The sequence below is a fragment of the Rana temporaria genome, chromosome 2 (assembly GCF_905171775.1).
Source record: "Rana temporaria chromosome 2, aRanTem1.1, whole genome shotgun sequence".
In the NCBI taxonomy this organism is placed as follows: domain Eukaryota; kingdom Metazoa; phylum Chordata; class Amphibia; order Anura; family Ranidae; genus Rana; species Rana temporaria.
The window spans coordinates 317,335,095-317,360,995 of record NC_053490.1 but is presented as its reverse complement, the minus strand read 5'-3'; the positions used below and the strand labels follow the sequence as shown (position 1 = coordinate 317,360,995).

Here is a 25,901-nt window from a genome sequence, read left to right as displayed (position 1 = left end):
AAAATTCAAGCACCTAGAATTTTTCAAAGAAGAAGTCAACTATGATACACTGTGATAAAAAAGTGTTGTGTAAAAACATAAAACTTTCAGGGTGTGCACGACACACAATCATGAGCCAGGAGTGAAGGTCTTGGTAACACCTGGCATTCTAACCAGGGATTGTTTTGTAGCTACCTATAAGATCTTGCCGTCTATGATCACATTTACTTATTGTGTATGTTTTCACGGTAACTAAAGATAAATGGTCTGGTACATAGAAGGAAAATGTTTGCTTTGTCTATTTGAAGCAATCAGTGTGCAAATAATGTCAAAGTTTTAATTTGAAATGACTTTAAAAGCAGATTCTGGAGATGAAAGGGTTTCTGACAGTATTTAGCAATTGTCTTACATCTGGTTATAATAAAGACAGGAGAATGGAGCTGTGCAGAGACAAAATCCCTCCTACAAGGAAAAGTAGCCAGGAATTCCAGAGCTGTGGGCTGGAAGCTGAGCAGGAGAGCACAACTGTGCCCAAACTCTTTTTCACTATTGGTAAGAGTACAGCTTGCTGGAATAAGAACATCTTACAAATCAACGACGGAGGGAGCCAAAGATGGCTGGGATTGTGGCCTGCGTCCTTCTTTCCCTTGTCACCGTGGTGCATTCCCAAGTACAGACGGCATTTATGGAGTACATGCAAACAAGGATTGGAGGTTTAGAGGTAAGTGGAGCTAGTCCAATCAAATGTTGCTCTGTAATATTTATACGCTAATTCCAGTCATCAGACAGAGGTCTATGATGTGAAAAATGTATGAACACATCCATCTATTGTAAAAGCCTGGCATATGAAAAAGACCTGGAAAGTTGTGCAATTGAAATTACATAAATTTACGAGATTTATATCCATCTCTTTTTAAAGACGTATGATGTGACGCAGACATCAATATAGATCATGCTGTATTAAAGTGACAGTGTAGTTGTTGCCTCTTCAAATATAAAATTCAGTACTGGAAAAATCCACTTTTTATTAAAATTAAAAAACATTTTTTTTTAAAGAGTGTCTAGTATTAAGATCCCCGTATGTTTGAAATTAAAGTTTGCTTAGCTGGCATAGAAATAACCTTCAGCTAATATCCACTATAGCCTTGAAATTTGGCACTTGAAACTGCGTAGTAAGAAGGTTAAAGGGAAAAACATCTAGCATAATTTGTCACAGGAAAATTAATGGTTAATTCAGCAAACTCAGAAAATGTTACTCAAAACAGAAAAAGAGTGGAAAATCAACTTCCAGGGGAAACAAGTTATGTATCAGATTTGAATCTGTTTCAAACTATATCAGAATAAAAGCGGATGCAGAGCCATTTAAAGGACCAGAAAAATAAAAATGCAAGTAAAAGAGCTACTTGTTATTTTTGTAAAAAAATAAATACATTTATAAATATTTATCACTACTATGTGGAAATTGTGTTCATATACAATGCATGTATGATATATACAGACTGGGCCAGATCCACAAAGAAGTTACGCCGGCGTATCTATTGATATGCCGCGTAACTTTTAGGATGCTCCGGCGTATCTTTGTTTTGTATCCACAAAACAAGATACGCCTGAATGGGGGCTAGATCCGACTGACGTACGTCTTAGTACGGAGTCGGATCTTAGGTGCATATTTACGCTGGCCACTAGGTGGCGCTTCCGTTGATTTCCGCGTAGAGTATGCAAATTAGCTAGATACGCCGATTCTCAGAACGTACGTCCGGACGGCGCATTTTTTTACGTCATTTACGTAAGGCTTTTTTCAGCGTAACGTTACCCCTGCTCTATGAGGCGTACGCAATGTTAAGTATGGATGTCGGGCCAGCGTCAAATTTTCCGTCGTTTACGTCGTTTGCGTAAAACGTTCGCGAATAGCATTGACTATTTGCAACGTGATTTCGAGCATGCGCACTGGGATACCCACACGGACGGCGTATGCTCCGTTCCAAAAAAACGTAATTTACGTGGGGTCAAGTAGAATTACCATAAAACACGCCCACATCTTATCCATTTGAATTGCGCGCCCTTACTCCGACAGATTTACACTACGCCGCCGTAACTTACTAATTCTGGCCCTATATATCTATATATATTTTAGCTTGCTGTGTACCATTTAGGGACATATTTATTAAGCAGTGAATGTGAAATTCTTACCTTCCTCCTTGCAAACTTGTATTTATAGAGTTGCTCATGCTCAGCTTAGTGTAAAGTACAATCCAGACATCTGTCTATTGTTGGGGTAGATTAACTCCTGTGCGCATGCGTGGAAGTTACATCATCCTGACATGGCTAGTAACAATACCTTAATATTCTTAAAGAAGAATAAACAAAGATGTCATCACTGTAATTGAGGTATGTGCAGACTTTCATTCTGCTTTACCCACTTGTGAATGTTGGGTGAAAAGTCACAAACAGTGCAGTACATTTTTACACATGTCTATTGCTATTATATATGCCCTTTTTGAACAAAGATGTATTTTAGATAGAAATCTACATTAAGTTTTGTCACTGCTCATTAATGCACTAATGAAAGGTGAAATTTTGGCTCATGAAACACATTAGTTACATTTTATCTTCCGCATTTCTCAATTTTATCAGCAATAAATTATTATAATTAATAATTATTATTAAGGCATTTAGGCTTGAGTGTAGCATATTCAAGTAACATTAAAGGTTTTCTTTATGTTTTTCATAAATTTTAAGAGCGATTTTACTGTGCGGAAGCTTCTTTGAGGCAGTATTACGCCCCATAGACTTTTATTATAGATGTGCCTAAAAATGTGCATATTCTGTGTTTTTCCATGTGATCCTATTGAAGTCTGTTGGGCCAAAAGTGTTCAAATCTGCCTGAAAAAAGCTCCTGTACTTTTATGGGTGACATGCTCCTGAGCGCCAGTTAAAAAAATTGCATTTTAAATATTAAAGAGGAGCTCCAGTCTCCCCCAAAAAAGTCAGCAGTTTCAAACACTTATCTGTCCAGGGAGGGATCCAGTGTTGTCCTCACCCGAGCCAGTTCTTCAATTGACTTATAATACAGGCACCAGCATCTTAAAGCGGAACCAAATGCAATGTTCCCCACGCACACTTTCAAGAAACTGACTGTTTTGTGATGCTGGGTGCTATAATGACCACAGGCTGGAAACCGTGGATAATCAAAGTGAAGAAAATGTCATCAACACACCAGGGATTCCTTGAAAGTGTCCAAAGCTTTATTCCGAGGTCACTGGTCACATGATAAATATACAGCAACGTTTAAGAGCCACGCAGGGCCCCTTCATCAGGAAAGTGAAAGCATCTTAAAGCTGAGCTCCACCCAAAAGGGGAAGTTCAACTTTAGGCACTCCCCCCCCTCCTTTGCCACACATGAAGACGCAAGTTGTCACAGCCTACACTTGTAATGCCGGGGGGCCGGGGAGCGGAGAGGGGAGAGAACTGAGGGTTCGGGTGGTTATTGAAAGTCATCAGCTACCCTTTTTATAGCTGTTGACTTTTAATAAACACAAAAACAACTGGAACTCCGCTTTAAGTAAGGGAAAACAGCAATAAAGTATTGTGGCTTCACAGACGGTTTTCCACTGCACATGCACAAGCCGCACTCCACTTTGAGAATGCAAGAGAATTCCACCACCATGAATCTCCACAGGTCCAAAGCGTTATTTCGGTGATCACATTGTTACACCAAATAGTGATGTTTCATACCTGATGAAGAGGTCCTGCAATGATCCAAAGCAATGCTATTTGGTGTAACGATGTGATCGCTGAATAAAGCTTTGGACCCACTCTGGAGATTCATGGTGTGCTGGTGACATCCTCTTGCTCTGTCTATTCTCGCTTCCAGCCAGGGGTCGCTTCAGCACTTACTTATATAAAGAGACATTTCTACAGGAGCATGTGCGTTGTGAATAGTGCATTGCCACTTTGTGAATGGTCCTCCAGTCTTCTAGGACCTGTGATGTAGGGAAAGGGGGAGCAAACTTCTGCTCAGATTGCCATGGCAATCTGACCGGAAGTGAGAGCGGGTACCTGTCAAAACCAGGTACCCACTCCCCCCCTCAAAAATTGCCAATAATTAAAAGAGAGGGGGGATGCAAAGAAGCAGAAAATCCCCTTTTGGGTACAGTTCTGCTAAAAGCATTTTGTAGCTTGAAGCTCAGGTATGAATAGGGTCTGAGAACACATTCACACATGTGTTGCAGTAAAGCAAGCCACTGGTGCATGGATTTGACCTGTGGTGCCATTCAGAATTCAAAATAATTGTGCTGCTTCAATGTAGTGTGCCCAAATGCACAACAATGTGTGCATTAACACAACAAATAGTGGCCCTAGTCTAGTCAGTTACGAATTTGTTTATGCAAAATGTATAATAAAATTCTATCTATGTCTGTATATTCAGCCTGTAATCAACAAATGTCAAATGCATGTGATGTCAACTGTCAACTTTTTAAAATGGTTGAGGTCTAAATATTATGATCTGTAAAAGAGAGTTTATGCAATCCTTCAGACTGCCAGTCTCTGATTTGTGAAAGTATTGGCTGTTTTCCACTGCCACCTCATTAGAGTGATGCAAGACAGGGAAACTTTCCCCAGAAAATACTATATTGTCTGCTTCATCTGTTTTTAGCATACGCCTTTATAGCAGTCTCTTTATGTGTATCATAACAGTGAGGAAAATCAAATCTATTGTATATTCTATAACACCACACATCATATATAGTATGTGTATACAGCTGGATATTAGATGTGGCTGCATTTCTTTCAGGTTAATATTGAGAAAACCTAGGTATAACTGTTTGCCTGTTATGTTAAATACAAAAATAGCTCCATGGTCTTAGTGGATGTGAAGTGGCATCCATATTAATGCCCTGGTTTAATTGATGCAACTAGGTGGCCTTTCCATTATATTCTATTATGGAGCAAGTTTTGGGTACAGTAGTAGTAGGATCACAGAAAAATCTAAAAGTTGTCTGGCCCAGAACAAGCCAAGGTGTTTGGCAAAGGGATATGTGCTCATCTCAGTTGTGTTGGGGCAAATATAGTGGATGGGGAGGTTGGGGGCTGTTAACCTTCATATTTGGAAATTATAAGCAAGCTTAAATAGAAACCCTGTTAAGTGCTATTTGCATCTAAATTTGTGCCACAACATTTGATGGAAAATGTATGTCACTATCTGATCTCTGCTAAACATTGCAGTATTACTCCAGACTACATCCTGCATTTTACAGCTATAGTAGTAACATATTATTAATCTAATAATATACATTATTACCTATTATTGCCTATGTGATCAGAGTGGGAATTCCACATCCTTGCCGCTCCTACAGTAAAGAACCCTCTACGTAGTTTAAGGTTAAACCTCTTTTCTTCTAATTCAATGAGTGGCCACATGTCTTGTTAAACTCCCTTCTGCGAAAAAGTTTTATCGCTATTGTGGGGGTCACCACTCACCAGTATGGTATTTATAAATTGAAATCATATCCCCTCTCAAGCGTCTCTTCTCCAGAGAGAATAAGTTCAGTGTTCGCAACCTTTCCACATAACTAATATCCTTCAGGCCCTTTATTAGCTTTGTTGCCCTTCTTTGTACTCTCTCCATTTCCAGTACATCCTTCCTGAGGACCTGTGCCCAGAACTGGACAGCATACTCTAGGTGCGGCCAGACCAGAGTCTTGTAGAGCAGAAGAATTATCGTTTTATCTCTGGAGTTAATCCCCTTTTTAATGCATGCCAATATTCTGTTTTCTTTGTTAGCAGCAGCTTGACATTGCATGCCATTTCTGAGCCTATCATCTACTAGGACCCCCAGGTCCTTTTCCATCCTAGATTCCCCCAGAGGTTCTCCTCCCAGTGTATAGAGTGCATTAATATTTTTGCAACCCAAATGCATTATTCTACATTTTTCTACATTGAATCTCATTTGCCATGTAGTTGCCCACACCATTAATTTGTTCAGATCTTTTTGCAGGGTTTCCACATCCTACAGAGAAGTTATTGCCCTGCTTAGCTTAGTATCGTCCGCAAATACAGAGAATGCACTGTTCACCCCTTCCTCCAGGTCGTTTATGAACAAATTAAATAGATTTGGTCCCAGCAGAGAACCCTGGGGGACCCCACTACCCACCCCTGTCCATTCAGAGTATTCCCCATTTATCACCACCCTCTGAATCTCGCCCTTGAATAGACCTTACCTGTACAGTAAATGTTTATGGGGAACTGTGTCAAATGCTTTTGCAAAATTCAGATACACCATGTCTATGGGTCTTCCTTTATCTAGATGGCAACTCAACTCTTCGTAGAAGGTTAATAGATTGGTTTTGCAAGAACGATTCTTTATGAATCCATGCTGATTATTGCTAATGATACCGTTCTCATTTCTAAAATCTTGTATATAATCTCTTATCATCCCCTCCAAGAGCTTACTTACTATTTATGCTAATTGGTCTGTAATTCAAACAAATGTATTTTGGACCCTTTTTAACCACTTCAATACCGCACACCGTCATATGACGTCCACAAAGGGGATCTCCTATCCTGGGTGGACGTCATATGATGTCCTGGACTTTGTGCGGTGATATCTGAATGATGCCTGCCGCTAGAGGCATCATTAAGATATCATTGTGTTCTGGCGGCAATCCTGTGCACCATAAGAATGATCATAGCGGCGGTTTCGCCCCCTCCCGCCACCATCCGGTGCTTCTCCAGGCTCCCCCGTGCCATCGGGGGCCCGGAGAAAGGATCGCCCTGCGCCGGATAGGAAGCATAGAGATGATTGGTGACCAGATGGTCACAACTCATTTCTATGACTGTCAGAGGCCCGGGCGCGATGTGATGACGTCACGCCCGGGTACCCGTAAGTAAACAAAGCCGCAATTGCAGCTAGTAAGCATGAGATCTGTGAATTTTTTTTCACGATCTCATGATTTCCAGCCTGGAGGAGAGATGCGGGGTCTTATTGACCCCGCATCTCTTCTTAAAGAGGACCTGTCACACACTATTCCTATTACAAGGAATGTTTACATTTCTTGTAATAGGGATAAAAGCCATAAAAAAAAATATGTAAAAAATAAATAAATAAGTAAAAAAATAAATAAATACAAATAAAAATTAAGACGCCCCTGACCCCGGTATTTTGCGCTCAGAAGCGAACGCACACGTAAGTCCTGCCCACGTATGTAAACGTTGTTCAAACCACACATGTGAGGTATCGCCACGTGCATTAGAGCATGTGCAACAATTCTAGCACTAGAACTCCTCTGTAACTCTAAACTGATAACCTGTAAACATTTTCAAAGCGTCGCCTATGGAGATTTTTAAGTAACAAAGTTTGGCGCCATTCCATGAGTGTGCGCAATTTTAAAGCATGACATGTTAGGTATCTGAAAAATAATTGCGCAAATACCGTGCAAGATAAAAAGTTGCAATGACTGCCATTTTATTCCTTAGGGTGTCTGCTAAAAAAACATATATAATGTTTGGGGGTTCTGAGTAATTTTCTAGCAAAAGAATGATGATTTTTACATATAGGAGAGAAGTGCCAGAATAGGCCCGGTACGGAGGTGGGTATAAAAGACCTGTATTGAAGTGGTTAAATATTGGTGCTACATTGGCCTTTCTCCAATCAGCTGGTACAATTTCAGTCAGTAAACTGTCAGTAAAAATTAGGAACAATGGTCTGGCAATTTCTTGACTGAGTTCCCTAAGTACCCTCGTGTGTAAGCCATCTGGTCCTGGTGATTTATTAATATGAAGTTTCCCAAGTCTAATTTTAATTCTGTCCACTGTTAACCATGGAGGTGCTTCCTGTGTTGTGTCATGAGAATAGACACTGCAGTATTGGTTACTGAAGCACCTGATTCCCTTGTGAAGACTGAGGAAAATAATAAATTCAATATATTCACCATCACCCCATCCTTTGTAATCAGATGTCCTTCCTCATTCTTTATGGGGCCAATATGGTCTTTCCTCCCTCTTTTACTCCCTCGTTTACTATTTATACACTTAAAGAATTTCTTGGGATTTGTTTTGCTCTCCCAAGCTATTTGTAGCTTCTGATTTTTATTTATTTATTTTTAAGCCTGACAATCCTCTTTAATCCATTGCAACTTTAACCACCATTTTCAGAAACTCTAGGGCACACGGTCCATAAATATAACATTGTACTGCTAGAGTCTGCTAGAGATGGCTTTCTACCATGTGTGCTAGTGCATATAGCTTGCTCTCTGCTCTGTTTTAATTTAAAGTGATACTAAACAGAGAAATATGAATTGCCGTAATTAAAGCGTTTGTAAACCCTTCTTTTTTTTTTACCTTATTGCATCCAAAGAAATCTTTATTTTTTACTTATTTACTCAAAAAACATATGACAAATAGTTATCGAGTTAAAGTAGTACTAGTGTACACTAAAGTACGGAATCTACAAAATATTAGCAAACTTAATTAAGAAAATCAAAGTCTACAGCCACCTAACTTGCCATCTAAAAGCTGAAAATACAAAAATATACCCCAAAGGAAATCAGTGTTCAATATAGAGGAACATTGAATAAGGCCCCATACACACGAGAGGATTTATCCGCGGATACGGTCCAGCGGACCGTATCCGCGGATAAATCCTCTCGAGGATTTCAGAAGATTTCTATGCGATGGCGTGTACACACCATCGCATTGAAATCCGCGCGGAAATCCTCTGGCGATGTCGCGCCGTCGCCGCGATTATGACGCGGCGACGGGCGCGACGCTGTCATATAAGGAATTCCACGCATGCGTCAAATCATTACGACGCGTGCGGGGAATCCCTTTGGACGGATGGATCCGGTGAGTCTGTACAGACGAGCGGATCCATCCGTTGGGATGGATTCCAGCAGATGGATTTGTTGAGCATGTCAGCAAATATCCATCTGCTGGAAATCCATCCCAGGGGAGATTTATCCGCGGATAAATATCCGACGGAGTGTACACACCATAGAATCTATCCGCAGAAACCCATTTGATGGGATTTATCTGCGGATAGATTCTATGGTGTGTATGGGGCCTTAGTGTGGAGGTAGGAATCATTCACCAGAGTGCTGCTGGACTAGGACCACTATATTGAAAACTAATAAAGAAATGTCAGAAGAATTAAAAGTCTACTCCAGTAAAAATTGAAAATGAAACTTTGAGAATAATACAAAGAGGACAGCCTACCTGCTCAGTGCTTCAGGGTTTCATCAGCATAACCGGGATGCACAGTCCACTGTGCTTAATTTAGTGGCAAGTTAGGTGATCCTTGAACACATTTGCTTGTAATGCTGCTGCCAGTCACACACAAAAAGCCTAATGTAAAAAAATAAAAATGATAAAAACAGTACTAAGTAGTGTCTCACACCCATCAATCAAATTCAAACTTGCTTTGGAAATTTTAATGAGATCTGTGATACAGGAAGATGAGACTGAAGAAAAGGGGATTACAAAGTACACATAGGGGGAAATTGAATGAGCTTCTGATTTTATCGCAGTGGCAGTGTTTACTTGATAGCATTAGTAACTCACTGATTTTTCATGCTAATATTTACACCCTAGTTATACTTATATTGTGAAGATTACACAATTTCACAGCATATCAGAAATTAACATCGTTAACAAGATGAATAAAAACTCACACACGAAGGCCCCATACACACTATTACATTTTCTGCAGATTTTTGACTTCAGATTTCATATTATATGGTTCTGGTAAATCTGAAGATAAATATCTGCAGAAAATCTAATAGTGTGTATAGGGTCTTAAGCCTGGTACACACGATCAAATTGTTGGCCAACCGAGCGTCTGATTTTTGTCTTCAGGGAGTGTGCCTGGATCTTGCCTAGCATACTAACGGCACACAATTGTCGGCCAACAAACATGAACGCAGTGACGTACTACAAGGACTTTCAGCTCTCACCCTCTCACCAAACAAAAATTTTTTTGTTTGGTGAGCATTGATTCCAAGCATGCGTGTTTGTACTTTTAACTTTTGTGTGACGGAAATGTGTACTGACCATCAGAAAATCTGCCAACAGACCGCTGTCCGTGGAAAATTTACTAGCATGTCATCCAAGATTTGTTGGCAGAAAGTTGGACAACAATTTTCTGAAGGAGCATACTAACGGTCAGATTTTAGGCCAACAGTCTGTCAACAGACAATCCCCTGCTAACAATCTGATCATGTGTACGAGTCTTTAGGCTTCATGTACACTGCTGCTGGTAAACTGATGTTTAGGAGCAGTTGGGCATCTTTTTAAGCTGCCTCTGAACTCTGCTCTATGTTATCTTATCAGTACATGTACACGGGATCATTTATAGTCGTTTCTAGGCAGTTTAAAATCTAGGGGCCAGATCCACGTAGCTCGGCGTAATTTTAAGCAGACGTAGCGTATGGTAGTTACGCTACGCCGCCGCTACTTTGAGAGGCAAGTGCTGTATTCACAAAGCACTTGCATCTAAAGTTACGGCGGCGTAGTGTGAATGTGTCGTCGTAAGGGCGCGGAATTCAAATGACAAAGATGTGGGCGTGTTTTATGTCAATTCAACTTGACGTTAAATGACGTTTTTTTTTTAACGGCATGCGCCGTCCGTGGGGGTATCCCAGTGTGCATGCTCGAAATCACGTCACAAATAGTCAATGCTTTCGACGTGAAAGTCATTTACGCAAAGCCCTATTCGCGAACGTTTTACGCAAACGACGGAAAATTTGACGCTGGCCCGACATCCATACCTAACATTGCGTACGCCTCATAGAGCAGGGGTAACGTTACGCCGAAAAAAGCCTTACGTAAACGACGTAAAAAAATGCGCCGGCCGATTCTGTGAATCGGCGTATCTAGCTAATTTGCATACTCTACGTGGAAATCAACGGAAGCGCCACCTAGCGGCCAGTGTAAATATGCACCTAAGATCAGACGGCGTACTAAGACGTACGCCAGTCGAATCGAGCCCACATTCAGTCGTATCTTGTTTTGTGGATACAAAACAAAGATACGCCGGAGCAGCCTAGAAGTTACGCGGCGTATCAATAGATACGCCACCGTAACTTCTTTGTGGATCTGGCCCTAGGAAGTTTAGAAGCATTTTTTTAGAAAGCAAAAAAATGTGTTCAGGATGTGTGTTCAGCGCCATTTGAAATGCTAAACGCCTGTAACAGCTTGTAAACACGGTAACTCGCATTTAGCCATGTTTTGTTTACAGTTTGCATTTCAATTTTTTGACTCTTTGAAAGAAAAAACGATTCTAAACGCAAACACGGCATTTAAACGCGGCAAAACTGACGTTTTTAAACGTCCGTTACTATTTGTCAAGTTAAATCGTTCAAGAGAGCCAAAATAATTTGGAAATGGCTTCCTAATTCTACCCCTTGGCAGGTACTGTAGATGTTCAGGTTAAATTAAAGTGGTTTGGTGGGTAAAAAACAGAAAACCAAGACCTACAGACTCTAGTGGTAAAACACTTATGTTGCTTACCATGTAAATACTTTTAAAGATGTGTTTCCAAGCTGGATAAACTTGCATTTTGGATTTAGGTATAAAATGGCGGACTATTTATTCTTTGAAGCTTGGTTAAATGTCAACATGAAAAGGTTTTATCATTATTTCATTGATGTGGAAGTACACTCTGAGCATGTGCTGCTCTTCTGAGTTTGCCACACTGTAGGTTTAGTGCGTGACCTTTCTTTTTCCTCTCTGCTCTTTAATACATTTCCAAGAGCAGAAAAAAAAAAAACATGCAACCACATCAAAGATAAGCATGTATCTCACAGAAGTCTTCAGAAAGTGAATGTCTATGAAGCAGCTGTCTTGCTTCAAAGACCAAATCTGCTGTTTACACAAGTGAGGTTACTAAAAGACTAAAAATAATTACATAAACACTATGATTTCAAAAGACATTATATGTTGGATTTAAAATAAATTGTCAGAAAACGAATTCTGGTAAATAAACAGAAAAAAAGCTTATAGGAAAAACATTGTTTAAAGTAGTATTAACGTATAAAAGCAAAACGTGTTATTATTATTTTTGGATAGGGTGGGGTGGTATTAAAACCCCTGTCAGTTTTAAGTGCTGTCTGTGCCCCACCATTATGGAGATTCACCCTCTTTAATTGTAATTGTCCTGGTTACCGTTATTGTAGAAAGTAAAAGAAAATCCCAAATGTTGGGTTGTCACCAAAAGAGAAATAGAGGGGAAATCTTCCAATAGGGACATTAGTTCTGGTGACCTGGGGGTCCCGGAGGACTTCCTTTAATTTCTAGGGATTTCCTCTCACTTCCTGTTTGGCTATGGGACAGGAAGTGAAGGAGAACAAAAGATGATGAGGACAACCGCACTCCAATTCAACGTAACTTTAATGTAAAAAAATGGAAACAGGCACTACAAGTCACAGCGGAACCTAGGACCACTGACGCGTTTCACACTAACTTCAGTATTTAAGCTATGAGTAAACGCTGTAGTGCCTGTTTCCAGCTTTTTACATTAAAGTTACGTTGGATTAGAGTGCGGCTGTCCTGATCATCTTTTGTTCTTATTTGCCATGTGCATTGCTAGCACCCTCAGTTCCTGATGCCGCGTACACACGGTCGTTTTTTGTGATGAAATAAAACAACGTTTTTAAAAACGTCATTTAAAATGATCGTGTGTGGGCTTCACATCGTTTTTTGTCTTCTAAAAAACGACCAAAAAAAAATTTGAACATGCTTAAATTTTTTATGTAGTTTTTCAAAATGTCGTTTTTTGTGTCATAAAAAATGATCGTGTGGGGGCTAAAATGATGTTTTAAACCCGCGCATGCTCAGAAGCAAGTTATGAGACTGGAGCTTGAATGGAACAGAGTGTCGTTGTACGTGTTGTACGTAACCACGCTTTGCTAGAGCATTTTGAGAAAACGATGGTGTGTGGGCAACATCGTTTTTTAAAATGAAGTTGGAAAAACGTTGTTTTTTTTCATGATAAAAAACAACGTTTTTTTACAAAACAAAAAACGACCGTGTGTACGCGGCATGAGAAGAAGATTTGCACCCAACATGACCTGCCTGGAGGTCCATTTACACCTGTTTACCTCTAATCCGATCCGATCCACAAAAAAATGGAAGGGAATTTGTCCTCTGTCTATGCGGATCAGATGAGAGGACAGTTGTGTGCAAACGTACAACATAGGCCATTTACACCCAAACCCCCCCATAGAGCAGAAAGGGCTCTGTCCATGTCCACTCTGCAGAAACTGAGCAGACAACGACCTGTCATCTGCCTGCTTTGCTCTAATCAGCAGGGGATCAGCGGACAGACCCCCTGCTGATCAAAACAGAGTCTGCCCCATGTGAAAGGGACCTTAGGATTTCTCCACTCTACTGGGGGAGCAACGGAGATACCTTTGGACAGCAGCATTGTCAGTCTGGGGGGCTAACAAATGAAAGTTAAACTCAGGGGCATTGCTAGATGGCAAAAAGAGGGGCTTCAGCCCCGAAGTCCGAGCTCGACACCGGGGGGAGGGGTTTTTGCTGGGTGGCGGGGTTGTGTGGAGAGGGGGTGTTGTGTGGCGGGGGTAAGATCACTTGCTGGTTGCTGCCTGGCTTACCAGTGTCCATCAATGCTGACCACTAAACTCACCTACCTGACACACTGACCTACCTGATACACACTGACCATTACACTGACCTACCTGGCACATATACTGACCTACCTGAAAGTCATACACTGATCTACCTGACAGACATACACTGACCTACCTGACATGCACACTGACCTACCTGACATACATACACACACTGACCTACCTGATATACACTGACCTACCTGGCACATACACTGACCTACCTGAAAGTCATACACTGACCTACCTGACAGCCATACACTGACCTACCTGACATGCACACTGACCTACCTGACATACATACACTGACCTACCTGTAATACACTGACATACCTAGCACATACACTGACCTACCTGACATACACTGACCTAACCTGACATGCATGCACTGACCTACCTGGCACATACACTGACCTACCTGACATACACACTGACCTACCTGACATAGATACACTGAATTACCTGACATACACTGACCTACTTGGCACATACACTGACCTACCTGACATACATACACTGACCTACCTGACCAGACAGACTTCATGTGTCCTGCAGCTCAGCTGTAGTGTGCGGCGCACCCATCATCATCATCATCATCATCGACAGAGCCAGAGGAGAAGAGGCGAGCCACCCACCCGCCCAGGGATCTCACAGTGACGCGGCGCCACGGCCGCATTAAAATTCCCACCCTCTGGAGCCTGCAGCACCTATGATGGACTTCACACATCCTGCGGTCCCAGCATTGGACCAGTGTGACATCCATCATAGGCGCTGCAGGCTCCAGAAGGTGGGACCTGCTATGTCACTTGGCTGCGCTCCAGTCAGATCGGCCCCCGCCCGGGCTCGGGGCTAATAATAGAGCTGTGAATGCCTGAGACTCAGGCTTTTGGGGGCCCACTTGGGGCTCTAGTCCCCCTCGCCCCCCGATGCTACTGGTCAAACTCCAGCTAACACTTTTTAAGTAGTTGCAGCAACATTTTTATTTTCCTCTTGTGATAAAGGCTTTATATAAATTAATAAAAGTTTACCATTGTAAGCATTCCTGTCAGTGACTTACTGGCTAGATAAACAGTTGGGAAAAAAAAGCCCAAAAAATAAATTAAGCTGCCATTTATAAGAATTGGTAAGCTGCAATATATTTATAATATATTACATTTTTGGTTTTGGTTTTAATACCAGTTTAAGGGTTCCCACTGAAAGAGTTAACAAACTTAAACTATACTTGCAGGAAAGAATTGCACAATGGCATGATCATAGCAACCGCTACAGCTCAGAACTTCGAGATTTCAAGAACCAGGTACTGAAAATGCTGGAAAACATAGAAAAAGAGCGAGACTCAGTGAGGAATGAAGTGGAGAACACAAATGTTCGCGTTGACCGGCTAGAGAGAGAGGTGGACTACTTGGAAACTCAGAACCCTGCACCGCCATGTGTTGAAATAGATGAAAAACTGACAGAACTACATATGAACAAGAAGAAGAAAAATGAAAAATATGAGAAACTTACAGGTATATTTTTTCGTATTTTGAGATGCTAAATAGGTAGCTGTGCAAATATTCCTTTGTTCGGGGATTAAACAATAAGTTTATACTGTATGATTTTAAAGTGTATCTCAAGCCAAACATTTTTTCAGTTAGAGTAGCCAATGCGGTTGTCTTTCTTTCTTCATCTTTTTTTTTTTTGCTGTCCCATTGAGATTTCTTTTCATTTACTGCTCTGGGGACACAACAGGAAGTAAGTGCAAATCACTCTAATGTTTAGCATACATCTTTCTTAAACAGCTGTCTATGGGAGAATGGCCCCCCATTGGAAGATTTCCCATTCCCTCCAACTGTAAAATTTCAAAATTTCCAGTAACAATAATCTCCAAGACAAATAGAGGGGGAGAATCTCCCTGTCCCTGACATCAACAAAAACCTTACCAAACTGAATAAAAAAATAATAATTTTTTGGCTTCAGATATGCTTTAACTTTAGTTACAACAAATTATTATCTCATTGGCTGTTAAATTATTTTCTTATTGATTGACGATTTTTCCAAAAACAAAATGTCAGTGCATGTAATCTTAATAAAGTTTTTAGGTTAAAACTTTTACTGATAGGTAAATAATGACTATGGCATCCTCATCACAATTTTCCAACAAATATGTAAATATTGCCTATATTATTTACTGTGATTTTAGTAATAAACTGAACTTTAATAACAGTCTTCCATTCAGGTATCGCTAGCTGTTGCTGTTCCAAGCGGAGTGAATTTGGCATCACTCTGCCTGTGACAGGAGCCGGCGCTATACGGGAAGCATCAGCTTATGCGGCTCTGCTCCGCAGCCGCTTGCTTGCTCTACCAAGACTCCGTTCACAACACTGAAGCTCTGGGATGGCAGATCAGCAACACACGATCTAGGCTTCCTCCCAGAGCAGGAGGTCCCGGGTCACATCAGAGGACTCCACGGCCACATGTGGCCCATGGGATGCCAATTGGGCACCCCTGGTCTATGTTCTTTTTCTTAACTCTACTATGTCAGTTCATAGCTTTCGTGCACCTAAAAACCTCCTTCAAGTCTTTTAAATTTTGGGTTGTGGACCATATGTCCAAAACCCACATTCTAATGCCAAGGGTCTGAGCTACCTATCAATAGGCCAGGCCACTGGTATGTGGAAGTTCTCTACAGATACGCCAATAGCAAGTTGAGAGTTGCTAATTCCATAGGCACTTCAAGAAGCAGGTGATAGTGGTAGACAAGGCAGGAAGTGATGGAAAATCTAATTAATTTGTATAAGAGTAAAAATAAGCTGGGCTTTCAATCATAAGTACAGTGGTAGCGTAACTAACACTAATGCACAAGGGTACCTGTTAAAGTCACATCTTTCCAACAGAAACCTAGAGTAAGAAGTTTTATCAGTACTCTTAAATATTAGATTACAGAACACCTACTACTTTTCACCAGTTGAATTAGCTTTATTTAACTTAAACATAAGGCTGCTCTAACAGCACAGCCCTTGACTTTAACTTAGACTCCTTCTTTAGGCATTTTTTGCCCATTAGTGGCATACAAATAATGGCTGTAGAAATAAATTTATATAGCGAATATTGGAAATGATTAGAACCGACCTCACCAGCCCTTTCTGTGTAAGAAACCACTCATCCTTTTCTTTAGAATAGATATGGATGCAATTTACCTTAAAGTGGTAGTAAACGCTTACAAGAGAAAATCCACTGACAGGCAGGCTTTTTATAAGAGAAGAGACCCTAGTTGTCTCTTCTGTCACAAAAGCCCCCCCCCATCCCGTCTGTCAGCGGGGAAATGTGATCTGACCACATATACAGCCCGCTCTGCGTGCCGCGGTGATGTGACTCTCATGAGCATGCGCGGGAGTGATATTACCTGTGGCACAGCCGATCAAGCACCTGCAGTTCAGGAACTCGGAAGGAAGACCGGAGCGAAGGTGGAAGCTGCTGGAGACCAAGAGAAGCCTTGTCAGCGCAGCACTGGAGGGCTCTGTCTGCAGGTAAGTCTGTCATATTGTACTAATATGCAATGCATACTAGTACATTATGACCTAAGCCTGCGTGGGGGACCATTTAAAAAAATAATAATAGAGACGCTTAACAATACATTAGCTTCACAGTACGACGTGTATTATCTGAAAAAATATCTAAATTACAATCATCATTTTTAATTGACAAGAGCAGTAAAACTATTTCCAACTCACTTAAAAACATTTTTATGATGCTTCTGCAATAAAAGATTGACGTTTACTTTGTGGTATATAACACTTTGAATATGTACAATATCAAATTTTCAAATTAATTTTGATGGTGTCTAGAATTTGTTGACTTCAAGGGTATATTTGCACAAATTACCTACTAAAATGTTAGCATGATTTGGCATGCATACTGTAAGTTCAAAGGGGTTAGTGGAACCTACCTCTCATATTATAATAGGTTGTCCCAAGGCTGAGATCGCTGACAATGCAGAGCCAGATGTGGTACAGAGTCCCCCTGCCATCCGGAAGTCATGTAAGTGGGTTCCATTAACCCCATCTGTCTTTCTTCTTGACACTTAAAATATGATTCTACTTTTGTTAACTGAACTACTCAAGCAATGTCATAATATAATCCTGTTGAATTTGTGTGTACAAAATGCTTTAAGAAATCAAATTTCTTGCTGATGTATTTGACATTTCCCAGCAGTAATTTAGAACACCAGGACTGATTAGTTGACTGTAACAAACTCTCCCACTTAGCACAAAGTAAGCTGAAAGTAAGTGAAATGTAGTTTTGTATGAGTCAGCTATTAAGTTTGCTGAAATCTGTGAAAGCTTCATCCCAAGTATTCCAAATTGTAGTCCCACGCCAAGAAATCATAAGAGCCAGTTATCCAATCTCCACCCAAATTGGCCTTGTCTGCTTTTGACTAGGCCATGAATTGATGTGAAAGGTTCAAAGCTTGCTGGAAAAGCTTATAGAATATGTTGGTTGGCTTTTTAATTGACAGGAATAAGTGATTGCACACTGCAATAAAAAAAGGATATACATGACAACCAATAGCACAGGCCTTGTACATAAGTTATACAGCGAAATAAAGAGCGTCACATCATATTTGGTACATATACAAAGTTTTGTAAAGATATAAAAATAGTAAAAAAGAGAAAATACAAACAAACCAACCAGAGCTTGTTGAGGGGCAATTGCTCAGAATGGCATATTATTTCTATTCTCGGATATAAAAATTCCCAAGCTCAGGCCAAAACCATTGTAACTCTTGGTGGGTTAAAAATTGTAACAGCCTATACATCACTAGGTGTGGTGGGGTGAGACTTGGGTTATCAAACCAACTCTGCCAAATGAGATTACATTTTTTAACCGCTTTTCAATGACGATAATCGAATTGTTCTATAGGTAGAAGGGAGTTAACATATGCGATACACTGTGCCTTAGTAGGCACGGTGGCTGCCAACAAAAATTGGGCAATCAGCTTTCTAGCTAGGTACAATAATCTTGTCACCATAGTGTAAATACCTTTTGGATATATTTCATAATTATTTGCGCCTAACCAATAGATTAAGAGATATAAGTGTTTGAGCTAGGTCCGAAATTACCTGTACAATCTCCGCCCAATATCGGGTAAATTTCGGGCACGTCAAAACATATGTATAAAGTCCCCTCTGGTCATTGAGCATTACGGACATAAAGGAGAATCTCTTTGGCCCCAAGCAAATAGTTTATCAGGCGTGTGCGATAAGCTCTGTGCAAGATGATCAATTGTGACAGTTTATGTGACGCTAATACAGACACAGCAGGAAGTACCTCTAGGACCATGTCCCATTGATCACCATGTATCTCTCTGATGTCAGTAACTAAATGAGCTCTACTTTTAATAAAGCATGATCCTGAATGGAGGACAACACAGAGTAGGACCGTGATATCAGGCTCCTGCAAGTGGTAGCCTGTTAAATCTCCTGTAGTAGCGAGGAGCTAGATATATTTAAGGGAAGCATTTGTTCTTGCGTCTGCAGCGCATTCTTAAGTTGGGGATATTGAGAAAAATTGTTTACAGTATGTGTTAGTGAGAACTCCGCACTGAGGTTGGTTCTGTTGCTTATTAAGGCTTGTCATAATACCTGTAGACCACCAAATTGTTCCAGATTTTAAATAGCAAAATGGTAATACTATAACTGATAACATTTTATATACATTAAATGCTAGTATCACTATAGCTATTTGGTCTATGAATGTGCAGACTGCCTGCTATATTGGTTCACCCTCACAACATTACTGAACATTGATTGATGTTTTTTGGAGAAGAGGGCTAAAATCATTCTGAACTCTTCCACTATAGTTCCATAGAAATCAAATACATTTTCCCTTCAGATTCTGATAAAAATAGTAAAGGGATCCTTTGGACTCTTTACCTATTAAATTAATGTGAAATCAATTTAAAAACAAAACTAAATGAAACATTCAATTAAGTTAAAAAAGTGAAATAAAAATAAAAAACTGACACAAATTTGCAGTAGAAATATCCCCTATGAAAAGTTAAAGTTTAGGATTAGGACAAAGGCATTTATCGTGTCTCATTCCTACATTATATAGTCATTTCACTGATTAATTGCAAAACATATTTATGTTATTAGTGTAGCTCGAATAATATAATTAAAAAGGGTTTGGTTTGGTGAGTATGCTAAGATGCATCATGCTTTTGTATCACTAAACTGTCTCATAAATTAATCAATCAATCAATCAATCTGCACCGGGGGGGGGGGGCTTATCATTGAGCAGAATTGCCTCTGTCCTCCTTCACCTACCCAGCTTTAAAACTTGACAAGGTTTTCTGAATTGATATTGCACATTAGTTAAGCAACAATGGATCAAAATGACAGATTTTTTATTTTAATAATGTGATGAAGTGAGAAAAAACTCCCTAAACTCAGCAACCCAGAAATTTTAAACCTTTAGAGGATTTTCAAATTTACAAGGTTGCAAAAGAGCACCTCGACGGGGGCCTAAAAAAATAGCCTGTGTCATAATTCCAAGCAAATACCAGTGGGATTAATCTCTTAAGCCCCATACACACTATCAGTTTTCCTGCTGGTTTTCTCTTCAGGTTTACCGAAACCATGTAGTACAAGGACCTGCCTGATTGCATTCAAATTGAAACGCTTAAGGTTTGACCTCATATTAGATGGTTTTGGTAAACCTGAAGAGAAAACCATCAGGAAAACTGATAGTGTGTATGGGGCTTAATTGAAGCATTCACCACAAGTTCTGCAAACTAGATCTAGAGTAGTGTTGAGCAGAATATGCCATATTCGATTTCGCGATATATCTCGAATATATATTCGAATATTCGAGATATATTCGCTAAATTCGAATATTCGTGATATTTTATCGAAAGTAAATGATTGCGATTTTTCGCTATTGCGAATGCGAAAATAATTGCGATTTTTTGATAACTGCGGTAGGAGCACTCTGATTGGCTCAGAATATTCGTGATATTTTATCGAAATATCGCAACATGCGAATGCGATATTTATTGCGCAATTTCGAGAAATGCTGGAGGAGCGCTCTGATTGGCTCAGAATATTCATGATATTTTATCGAAATATCGCAACATGCGAATGCGATATTTATTGCGCAATTTCGAGAAATGCTGGAGGAGCGCTCTGATTGGCTCAGAATATTCGTGATATTTTATCGAAATATCGCAACATGCGAATGCGATATTTATTGCGCAATTTCGAGAAATGCTGTAGGAGCACTCTGATTGGCTCAGAATATTCGTGATATTTTACAATACAAAATAATTGCGAATATTCGGCAAATGCGGAAGGAGCACTCTGATTGGCTCAGAATATTCTTGATATTTTACAATACAAAATAATTGCGAATATTCGGCAAATGCAGAAGGAGCACTCTGATTGGCTCAGAATATTCTTGATATTTTACAATACAAAATAATTGCGAATATTCGGCAAATGCAGAAGGAGCACTCTGATTGGCTCAGAATATTCTTGATATTTTACAATACAAAATAATTGCGAATATTCGGCAAATGCGGAAGGAGCACTCTGATTGGCTCAGAATATTCTTGATATTTTACAATAGAAAATAAAAAGTGTTTTGCATTGGTGGTGATTCTTTACTCTATCCATCTGTCACAGCCGTTTGTCAATCAAACACCTTAAAGATTGAACACGTTCATGCTGCATGCTTTGGACTTTTTTTCACTTCACATATCAAAGACATTTTTATGAAAGATTATTTTTCTATTATTGGGACTATATTTCTTTATATATTTGTTTCACTGTGTATTTCACAAGTTATTTGCGCTTGCTTATTTTATAATTTGCCCACATGTCTTGTCACTAGACATATTTTTTATTCTTGTAGAGCGACTCCATTTTCTGTCTTGTATTAATTTATGTTGTATAACATTTTTGAGTTGCTGCTGTATTCTCCCCTTTTTTAAGGTATGCGCAATTTTTTCCTTCTTACAAAAAATAATAATATCAAACATACAAATATTCATAACATACACATACACATACACAAAGCCCCCCCCTTTTGCATCAGAGACAATCAGAGTTCTCCTACCACAGTTATCGAAAATTCGCAATCATTTTCGCATTCGCAATAGCGAAAAATCGCAATTTTTTTTTTTTCAATTTGGCAACATAATAGGATCGCCTCAGCTTAGCTACTCGGCCCAGGGTCTCTAATCATACCAGCAATGCTTTTAGACGTCGATAGGATGTGATCTGTTTTAAAAATCAAATTGAAAAAATGCGAATATTCGGAATTGCGAATATTCACCGCGAAATTCGAAATATAGCGCGATTTCTCGAATATGCTATATTCGAGTCGAATATTCGCAATGCGAATATTCGTGAGCAACACTAATCTAGAGCAGTGACTCGATAAAGATGATTATCTTCTTCACCTTCCCAGAACTAGTATGAGGCAAATGAGCGATGGAAAGGCTGCTTACATTACAGCCAAATCACACAGATGTTTTAGTTAATGAGTCCCTTTAAATTTTGAGCATTAATTTTTAATTAATTAATTAGGAACAAGTGAATCTGCCCAGGTTCAGTCTGGGGAGGGGGGGGGGGGGGTTGCCAGCACGAAGTCTGCAAACCCTAAACTTAGCAATAAGCCCCAATGAAGTCTAGGGAAGGGGAATCCTAAAACGAAATTCTGGCCATTTTTAAAGCGAATAGACATGCTATTGTTAAGAAAGGGCACGGGTAGCTGGGCACTGACATTGTGGATATGTGCCAGTACAAAAATATTTTGCAAGATACAGCAATATTGAAAGGCAAGTGGCCTGGGAAATTCAGGATATCCCAAGGTAACTTTATCATCTACCATAAAATTACCTTTTATGGTCAATGATGTTACCATGGACCCACTTGAATTCCCTGAGTAAGATGATGTTTAAAAATGAAAGTGACGGTGCTCATTTATTTAAGAAAAGGAAAATAAATAGAGTGGGGTTTGCCTTAAAGTGGATGTAAACCCAATTTTTTATGTCACAATGTACAGTAAAAGATTTCCTATCATCTGTGCCCAGTCTTGCCACACAGAGTTAATCCAGCTCTGAGCACTCCTCTTTTATTGTTCAGTGTAATAAAACGGACATACAGAGAAAAACCTTAGTCAGTTCCGCCCCCTTGCTGTGAATGACAGGTTATTTACATATTTAATGCACTAACCTGGAGACAGGCATTATTTTTTAATTCCCACTCCCACTCTTTTTCTGAAGTCATGTGGTTACTTTTCTGGATTTTGACTGGATGTTAGTGATCATAGCAGAATTTAGTGAAAGGAATACACAGGAAAAAATGCATGTTGACAAGGGGAGTGTAGAGGAGGGCGGGGAGTCTACTGACATCACGACTCCGCTCACTGAGCTCCAGACAACAGATCCACCCACAGAATCTGCAGTTTTTCAGGTCTCATAACAGACAGAGGGGAGACATTTGACAGGTAAGGATACATGCAGGAGGCATGTATATACTTATAGATCAGCGCTATGGCAGTAGTTTAGAAAGGATGAGAGTGGGTTTACATCCACTTTAATATCGCAACCATATCCTTATCCAGGCATGCATACTGAGTGGTCAAGAAAGGGAGGGCAGCAAGTGTGTGCCCACCTCCTTCCTGTACCTGGCCATGCCACAGGCCCTTGAACATGGGGGGGGGGGGTTCCTTGTAAGGCAAGGCAGAAAGTTCTCTTCCCCCTGAGCAAAGTGCCCTTGGTCCAATGTTAAGTGATAAGGTCCTCTACCCAGCCTCCAGTGCCCCATGAAGGAGGTTAGGGGCAATATGAGAGCCCCATTATTGGCCATTATAAACCAACTTCTAAGCCAGCTGAACTAAGTTTAGAGTCCTTTGCAGTGTATTATTATTACAATGAATTTGGGCGGGCTAATTAATTGCATTAGTTCAAGTGGGTCCAAGAACTGCAAACAGGCAGGGCTTTCCTTCAATCTATGGTAGACCAGGAACCAAACCTCATCCCTGCCCTTAAACACTAAATGTAGAATTAACAGTCTTGGAAGCATTTTACCTTTATTTCAGCATGGTCAAGCATGAGCATGCAATGACCACTTCCAGCTCTGAAATCAGATGAAAATGTATTCATTGTACGTTGTCTCTGTAACAATAAGAGAGGCTCACATGCAAGCGGAGACTGAGCCCTGACCTTAGGACTCATTGACAACACAACACGTGTTGTAATGTATGTTATAATGTGTCTGTGAGGGAAGAGACAGATCTTCAACTGTTTATTAAAGCCGCCCCAGTTTTCTCACCCTCACTACTCAAAAAATTGTGTGGTCCTTTAATAAAAGAACAGCCTATATGCAACATGAAACTACGGTATATTATATCTTTACAAATTGTTAGACAGTGACCAAGTACACTGTAGTATATTGATTTGATTTATTCTGCTGTTACAACATAAGCTCATTTTTGTTTTCTATTATCATACCTGCTTCTGTAGACTGCAGTGACACCATTTCTCAAGTTAATGCCATGAAAATACTGAAGCGCTACGGGAGCTCTGCTGGGCTTTGGACGAAAGACCCCATAGGCAATTCAGAGAGAGTTTATGTCCTTGATGGTGCTGGCAACGATACAGTGTTTGTGTTTCCACGCATGAAAGAATTCACTCTTTCTACTTCAACACGCAAAGCAGCTCGAATCAAACTTCCTTTTCCATGGGTTGGCACTGGCCATATTGTTTATGGAGGCAACCTTTTTTATGTTCGACAAGGAGAGGAATTTCAAGTCATCAAATTCAACTTGGCAAACAAAACAGTGGTTGATAGTGCTGTTCTACCAATTGAAGACCAAGTACCAGTTTATGGATTATCCAAGCATAACTTCATAGATATAGTAGCCGACGAAGAAGGTCTATGGGTCATCTACGCTACTAAGGAGAATGAGAAAAACATATGCTTAGCCAAACTGGACTCAAACAACCTTGGTATTGAGCAGATGTGGGATACTCCATGTCCGATAGAAAATGCAGAAAGCGCTTTTGTGGTCTGTGGCACCCTTTATGTAGTGTACAACACCAAACTCCCAAGTCGTTCTCGTATACAGTGTGTCTTTGATGTCAGTGGCACCATATCCAATGAAAATGTACCAGTTGTTTACTTTCCTAAAAGGTATGGATCCCATTCAAGTATGAAGTATAATCCTAAAGAGCGGCAGATCTATGCTTGGGATGACGGTTACCAGATCATATACAAACTGAGCATGAAACCCAAAGATGAATTGTATTAGATCAGAATGTATTGTTCTTTAATGTAGCCATTGTCATTTAAAGGATGCTAACATGTATTGGGTATACCACATTGTGCTCTATTAACAAATAAAAAACAAATTTAGGTAACACCGCATGTTTAAATACACCAGTGCTGCTTTATATGTGTTACCCTGTACCCTGTACTTTGTATTCTGACATCAAAATGACTGAACTTTCAAAGTCTATACAGTAAATTAATTCAAACTGTACAACATTCATGCTACAAATTAGGAGTGAAAATCCAGCTATCTTGAGCCTTGTTCCTCTTTATTTAAATAATCAATTTGATCTTTTAACAAATTGAGTATTTTTTTTTTAATGAATGTGTAGAATGAGGACAGTACAGCATGATTTATAACTTACACCATGTTTGTAGGGCACTGTGATATATCATATGCACAATAGTAATCCAATTGTCAGATTTAAAACTTAAGTTTAGTGAATTTTTTTGAATTTTTAAATCAGCACCAGCGCTGGTGGCTTCTATGTTCGTAGAAGTCTTCATCCCTCTGCCTCCCTGGATACCCTTACAGCTGTGATTTTCTGGTGTTGCAGGGGTTAATACAAGCCACAGGACATGTCACAGGTTCAAAAGCCTTTCCTTCCCTCCTCCTTCATTCATAAAAGCTGTTCTATCACTTGCCACAATGAAAAGTGCTCTGTGAATGGAGGATATAGACCTTTTACTCAATGATCGTCCTCCATTCATAGAACTTTTTTCATTGCAGGAAGTGATAGTATGGCTTTTATGTATATGGATGGATGGAATGGGGGGAATGAAACGGACAGGCATAGTCGACACATTTGACAAGTGCCTGTAACAGGTTCAGCAGGTCGTAATAAAAACAGCACTGGAAAATCACAGCTGTGGGCATATCAGGAGGCAGAAGAAGAATAATTTCAATGAATATAGCAGCCACCAGCAAAAGGGGCACTTGTAAGTACCGGTACTTTAATGAAAAAATGATCTAAACTTA

The 25,901-nt window shown here is 40.0% G+C and overlaps 1 protein-coding gene across 2 annotated transcripts; it reads left to right on the top strand.

The window, feature by feature from the left end:
- Positions 1 to 456: 456 nt before the first annotated feature.
- Positions 457 to 25,224, top strand: OLFML3 (olfactomedin like 3). 2 transcript variants are annotated; one of them, XM_040337448.1, is made up of 4 exons: positions 457 to 700; positions 14,833 to 15,112; positions 17,550 to 17,624; positions 24,115 to 25,224. In XM_040337448.1, exons 1-4 carry the CDS (start codon positions 593 to 595, stop codon positions 24,900 to 24,902), a joined length of 1,251 nt encoding a protein of 416 aa, XP_040193382.1. In that variant the 5' UTR covers positions 457 to 592; the 3' UTR covers positions 24,903 to 25,224. The 2 variants fall into 2 exon arrangements, with proteins under 2 accessions (XP_040193382.1, XP_040193383.1); XM_040337449.1 differs by lacking the exon at positions 17,550 to 17,624.
- Positions 25,225 to 25,901: the final 677 nt, after the last annotated feature.